This window comes from Papaver somniferum, chromosome 3, assembly GCF_003573695.1.
Source record: "Papaver somniferum cultivar HN1 chromosome 3, ASM357369v1, whole genome shotgun sequence".
NCBI classification, from domain to species: domain Eukaryota; kingdom Viridiplantae; phylum Streptophyta; class Magnoliopsida; order Ranunculales; family Papaveraceae; genus Papaver; species Papaver somniferum.
In genome coordinates, this window is record NC_039360.1 from 36,415,581 (window position 1) to 36,422,544 (window position 6,964).

Genomic DNA, 6,964 nt, shown 5'->3' on the forward strand with positions numbered 1-6,964 from the left:
ACTCAGGTTATTTTGTTTGCATCTCCACTCATCCTAAGAACTGGTGACCAAACTGATAAGACTATACAAGATTATGTGATACAGTGGCTTGCAGATGTAGGGGATTATGCTAGAATGAAGATGGGAGCATGTCTGTGGTGGGCCATTTGGAAAGCTAGGAATGATGTTATCTTCAACAAAGAGAAGCTGAATATATAGTTTGTTATTAAAGAAGCTATGTATTGGTATAATATGGAGATGACAGTTGGTGAAATGGAGTCAATACCTGATGAGAGTAACATGTTGGAATCCAGAAATGATACTTGGGAGCCACCAAAAAGCATAAAGGTCAAGATTAATTTTGATGGTGTTGCTGGTCCAAGAGGCTTTGCTTGTGGGGTTGTGGCAAGAGACTCTGAAGCGAAATTCCAGGGCTGCAAGAATAAGAGTCTAACTCATTGCAAGGCAGTGGAAGCTGAGGGTCAAGGAACTATGACAGCTGTGGAATTGGCCAGAAGGAAAGGCTTCAGAGATATTATTTTGGAAGGGGACTCCTTGATAGTTATAAATGCTTTCAGATATACTCATTATAAGCCCAACTGGAGAATACAAAATATGATCAACAGAATCAAGGAGGAGCTCAAGAATTTCAGGTCTGTTGAATATAGGTACATCAACAAAAATTCCAACAAAGTGGCAAATAATGTCGCAACTTTAGCCGTTGACAACCACTCATCAGATGAGTGGATCACTTCTCCTCCTTTTTGTATTGCTCAACTCATTGTGAGTGAGTATTCTTCTACTTTGTAGATCTGTTAATTTTTCTCTTGTTTTTTGTTTGTACCCCTTCCAAAAAAAAGAAAAAAAAAGAAAAGAAACAGTTAAACTTTAGAGTAATAGTTCAAGGAAAACAAAAACTAAGGACAAACCAATATTTAGAAAACGTCTACAAGAATTCGAAATGTTTTATTTTGAAAAACCATTCAAAAATCATTAGAAAACAATATGATCTATCAACCAAGGAAAAGAAATAAAACTTAAAACAGAAAATTAAAGTTTAGAGATTATGGAATGAGAGGGAAGAAAAAAAATTGAAATTTTTCGCCCGATTCCTGACGCTCCAATTTGGCAAAACTCGCTAAGGCCAAGCACTATGGTGCAGGGAATCCCTTCCCTATCCCTCATTTGTAGGGAAGGGAAATCACACTGAAGGCAGTCTCATTATGGTGCTTTTTTATCCCTTTCTTACATGATACGGAAACTGAGTTTTCGTGTGAATAATGCCAAACGGATACTCAGTTTTCATTTTTTTTTTTCAAATTTTATTTCTACGGGTTTGATAAATATTTACTATGGATAAGAAAAAGTTGAAGAGAAAAAAATGGAGATATAATTGGAAATAAAGAGTTTTAATTAAAATAAAAGTATTAAAAATAATAGCCAAGAGTACAAATAAAATTTCTGTGTAAAATCATACGGAAACTCAGTTTCCGTAATGTTGTTTTTTACACTAAAATTTTCTTTCCCTACTACCCAGATAAAATGTGATCACCTTGTAGGGATATGGGAGACCAAAAGGGACACCATAGTCCTTGGCCTAGAGCGCTGACATTGGTATCGGCCAAGGTAAAAGAGCATCACCGAGCTCGGATAGTTCCACAAGATGACAACTGTGAATAGTTATTGTATGTGGGCCTGTATAAGTATATTCCTTGGAGTCTTGGACTACGGGAGGAACATTTTGCAATTTGTATTAAGGGTTGAAAAATACTTGGATCTGGAAGAATGAATACTTCAGTAAATCACTCCCCCAGGTCATTTTGTTCTTGAGAGACAGGTCATCCATCACTTGTAACTTCAAACATATCACAGTGGAAGTCATCGCGCGGACATATTGGATGCTTTTTCTTCTTGAAGTTCATTCAGCAAGAGTGTGGAGGGTCCTTACATTTGTGGGTAAACCAACATGGGGTGGTGGCGCAGTTGGCTAGCGCGTAGGTCTCATAGCTGTACGAGTAATCCTGAGGTCGAGAGTTCGAGCCTCTCTCACCCCATAAATCTTTTTCTTTCTTCGTACACATGCAAGAAACTGATTCATAGTGTATTAAGTCTGTTGCCATGCTTTTCTTGTAAAAGTCTGTAGGCCATGATTGGTTTCTCCAAAGGTTGTACAAATCTAGACATTCATTTTTAAACAGAATTATCAATTATCCACATGCTTACCTCATGAATTATTGGTTGTTATCCGTAGAAGAAAACCGGCAAAAGCTATTACGTGGAGCCAGATTTGAAATTATTGATCATGGCTATCATACGAGTTCAACAGGCCATTTTGATAAAGACAGCCAAATACTGCAGGTACCAAATCCTGACAAACATCTAGTGTTTTATCGATTTTGGTTCTATTAATAATTTAAGAACCCAAAACCTGAATTAGAGTTCGGAATTATTAGGGGATTAGTGTACTTGAAATTATAGGGAATTACACAGACGTTTCAAATTTATATTTAGTCGATAGAGACTTTCAAGAAGCCTTTATCATTCTCTATTATGCATTTAGATTTTGAAATTAGTGGGGATTTCCATATAGTTTTATGCTAGAATATATCATAAAAAAGATTTGAAGAAAATAAAAAGAACACTAAAATTATATTTCGGAACCTATAATTGGATCCTCTACTTTCTTCGTCTCCGAGAGAAATAAGAATCATGTTATTGGGATGGATATTGAATCAGCAACGGGGCTGGTATAACTGGCTGAGTTTGCTTAGGAGAATGGGCCTAGCTGTGCCGAATCAAGCATCACAGAAAATTTTTTTTATAATTTCTATTAGTCTTGCATAGACTTACATGCTATCACTTTATTAATTGCAGATTTGTGTATTGTAAAATATTTTTGTGCATTAGTTTTTTGAAAATAATAATATAACTTAATGTATATAAGGTGAAATTTCTATAAATTTTGTCCCTACGAATCACCGAGATTTCTTAAAAATCATTCAGAGAGCCTCTCAAAATGTATAGAATCTCCTAGGGTTGCCAGAATCTTTTTCATAAGAAATTTCCTGATATCTCTACAAATCTCAATTGACTAATCCATGGAATAATCGAATTTGATATTAATAATCATAACCATTGAAAATTAGATTTGACTTAGTGTTGATATTAGCAGATAACCTAGTTAGTTGTTTTCTTTTGCTAACATGACTGTCCTGATATTTCCCACTAATGTTACCTAATTAAAGTTTGTTGTCTTTTTAGAGTTTATTAGACTTTAATTTGAAAAGATGACGGTACCCAAATACACCACAATCTTTTAATTATCCACCTATAAGTCCTTTACCAAATGTGATCGTCTATGGACAGAGTCGAGACAATACAACCGGTTCACACTTCGTGTGATCGTCTATGGATACGAGATCGAGACAATACAACAATAAGATCACTTGTGTGATTGACTATCGATACAAGTCGAAACGATACGACAACAACGTGTGCACTTGATAATAGGTACGGTAATAACCGAAACTCTATAGGATCAATATCAAGTGTTATAGAGCTAACGTATGTGTGTAATTTACTTAATTATAATAACAATTATAATGCGGAAAACAAAGTAAATGACACAACAAGATTTTGTTAACGAGGAAACCGCAAATGCAGAAAAACCTCGGGACCTAATCCAGTTTTGAGTACTCTCAGAATTAAGTTGTTACACAAAATCTAATACCAACTTCGTATAGTTGAGACCAAGCAGACTACCCCTAGCTACTTAGTTTCGTAAGTATCCCTGCGCCTTCGACTTCTAGAGTCACGCACGTGAATAACAAGTCCTTTGGATCGTATTCCAAACAGCAAAGGAAGAATCTGTTTGGTAACCACTCTAATCAATATTGCTAGAAGATATGTGAGTTGTTGACAAAGGCTCTTCCGTTGAATCTAATAAACTCATTTTTCTGGTTAGGTCAATTTATCTTTTGATTACCAAAATAATCAACCTATAGATTTGCAATCAATCAATATAGATCTCAAAGATAAATTATAAAGCGATGTCGATCTCAAGCAACTAAACAATCAAGTCTATCAAAGGTAAACTGATTCTAGTTGGATCCCAGCCGATCAAGGTTTGTGCACTAAATCCACAAGATACGAAAACTAATAAGAATTATTCTTCGTCATCAAATATTCTATTGCCTTCGATAACCTGCACAACAACACTTGAACCCTCTTGTGATCAATCACGCACAAAACGAAGTCTGTTAACTATGGATTATCACAAGATGTCTTTAGATACGAAGATGGTTCTAAAGATCCTGTCGCTACTTTGATCTAGTTTGAGTGAGCCTTACATCAGAAGAGAAGGTTACCAAGAATAAAAAAACTAGGTGAAATCAAAGTTACAACAACCGTTAGTCAATCAAATCAATAATCAAAAACTAATAACACTGCAATTATCTAGTTTCCCACCAGCGGTACTCGTAGAGCTTTCCCACAGATGTCTTTAAACGAGCGGTCGTAAGAGATTTCGCCTAATTATGGTAATTTCCTCTCTGGATAGACGGCTCCACCAGAAACAAAAATAAATGAAGTTTTCCTGGATCTAAGGATAGTTTGCAAGAAATGCAAACTAAAGTATTTATAGACCAATGTTGTTTGAACAACAAGGAAATTCCAAAACCGAAAATATTCTCAAGATATGCATTAAAGTACCAAAATTCGGTTTTCTATTTCAAATTAATGTTAACCAACATTTCCGAAAACTCTCATAGAAAAACTTCTATTATTTATCTAGCACATTAACTAATAATATTTTCCAGAGGATATGCTTTAATTGCTGGTAATTAAAACATATACAACGAAAATCATAACTAAATGCTTTTCAATATTTCGGACTAGGATCACCTTGAGCATCAAGGAATATCTTTGAACAAAAAATGATAAGAGTTATGTACATGTTCAAATATGTCGACATCTGGAAGCTTCTTATCTTGAGAACCCAAAACCCTAATTCACACACATCATGAAGAAATATGTGAACCATGGATATTGGTTTTGTTCGTGGAATAGATTAAACCATCACTCCAATATATGTTGTTACCGATTATAACATGATTCTCAATATAGGTTGTAATCGGTTACACCTTGCTTCCCAAAGGTAGCTTGTGACCGATTACAACTAACTTCCCAATTCATCTTGTGAACTGTTATACCTTGGTTCCCAAAGTAACTTGTGACCAGTTACAACTTGCACTCCAGTATAACTTGTGATTGGTTACACCTTGAATTCCAAAGTTACTAGTGACTGATTCCAACTAGCTATATGTTATAGGTGATGACCGGTTATACCTCAAGTCTCAACAAAGTTAAGATAGGTGAAAAAGCGGGGGTCTAACATCCACACCCAATATTTCGCTTAGCAATCTGTATGACCTAACTCCAATATACTTTCAAGAGAATCAACTAGACAGTCAGACTAAATCTTAAGAAAAGTATATCCAAGAGTTATATCTCAATTTCTCAATTCAATCTGCAATCAAACAAATAGGAATTTGCGAGCCCGATTGAATACAATAAATAACTTGGACGATATCAAAAACCAATACCCAAGTGTCAATCAATTTAATCAACAACCAAAGGTTGGATTCACAATTGATTGAACTTATGCACAACCTGTGATATTTCAATTATATAAACAAATATAATGCGGAAAAGAAATAACACATACACCATAAATTTTGTTAACGAGGAATTCGCAAATGCAGAAAAACCCCGAGACCTAGTCCATATTTGAACACCACAGTGTATTAAGCCGCTACAGACACTAGCCTACTCCAAATTAACTTCGTACTGGAATGTAGTTGATCCCTAACCGATCTCACACTGATCAAGGTACATTCGCGTTCCTTACGCCTCTAGAACCACGCTGGATTCTGCGTACTTGATTCCCTTAGCTGATCTCACCCACAACTAAGAGTTTCTACGACCCAAAGTCGAAGACTTGATAAACCAATTTGTCTTACATAGAAAAGTCTATTGAATAGATAAATCTGTCTCCCACAGATATACCTATGAGTTTTATTTCGTATTTTGATAAATCAAGGTGAACAGGAACCAATTGATACAACGGACTTATATCCCGAAGAACATCCTAGTAATATCAATCACCTCACAATAATCTTAATTGTATGGTAGCGAAACAAGATATTGTGGAATCACAAACGATGAGACGAAGATGTTTTTGACTACTTTTTATCTTGCCTATCATAGATTAAATCTCGAGCAAATCTTAGGGAACATAGTACTCAATCACGATAGAAAACAGCAAGATCAGAACACGCAACTACAGAAAAGATAGTTGGGTCTGGCTTCACAATCCCAATGAAGTTTTCAAGTCGTTAACCTACTGGGTTTTGGAAAAACCTAAGGTTAAAGGAGAATCGACTCTAGTCGCAACTTGTATCACACAGGAGGTATGGGGATTAGGTTTCCTAGTTGTTATAGTTCTCCCTTATATCAAATCAGGGTTTGAAATCAATGCTACCCTGGTAACAAAGCATTCAATATTCATCTTTAGATGAAAACCTGATTAGACTCAAGCTAATATCTTTCAACCGTTAAATCGAACTTAGCTTGTTACACATAGATGAAAAGTGACTTCATTTAGATATGATTAACCGTATCTAAACGTGTGCACCTTGTCAGCTCAACAATAGTTAACTGAAGTTATCTATATGAACACTTTCATATCAACCATATTCATCTTAACCATAACTAGCTTAAATGTCTCAAATGACACTAGTTCCAGAGTTGTTCAATTGTGTATATTCTCATAGAAGTATACAAGATGCAATTGAAGCAAAATCGATTTTGATTCACTCGAATCAATTCATGAACATTATAGCCACGGTTTTCAAAAGGTTTCATTCCTTATTATATAAATGTATTAGTTCATGAACAAACTGACTTTAGAACATAACCTACTCAA

At 35.3% G+C, this 6,964-nt stretch overlaps 1 protein-coding gene and 1 non-coding gene across 2 annotated transcripts; both read left to right on the forward strand.

Annotated features, from left to right (window-relative positions):
- Positions 1-231: 231 nt before the first annotated feature.
- On the forward strand, positions 232-789 carry LOC113359296. Its single transcript, XM_026602957.1, has one exon. It carries the CDS (start codon positions 232-234, stop codon positions 787-789), a length of 558 nt encoding a protein of 185 aa, XP_026458742.1.
- A 1,158-nt stretch (positions 790-1,947) lies between these two features.
- Positions 1,948-2,033, forward strand: TRNAM-CAU. Its single transcript is given in 2 exon segments — positions 1,948-1,985; positions 1,998-2,033. It is a non-coding gene; the product is annotated as a tRNA-Met (tRNA).
- Positions 2,034-6,964: the final 4,931 nt, after the last annotated feature.

Excerpts from the sequence above, each read along its gene's own strand:
- LOC113359296 (XM_026602957.1), top strand. The coding sequence starts at position 232 with ATGGAGATGACAGTTGGTGAAATGGAGTCAATACCTGATGAGAGTAAC.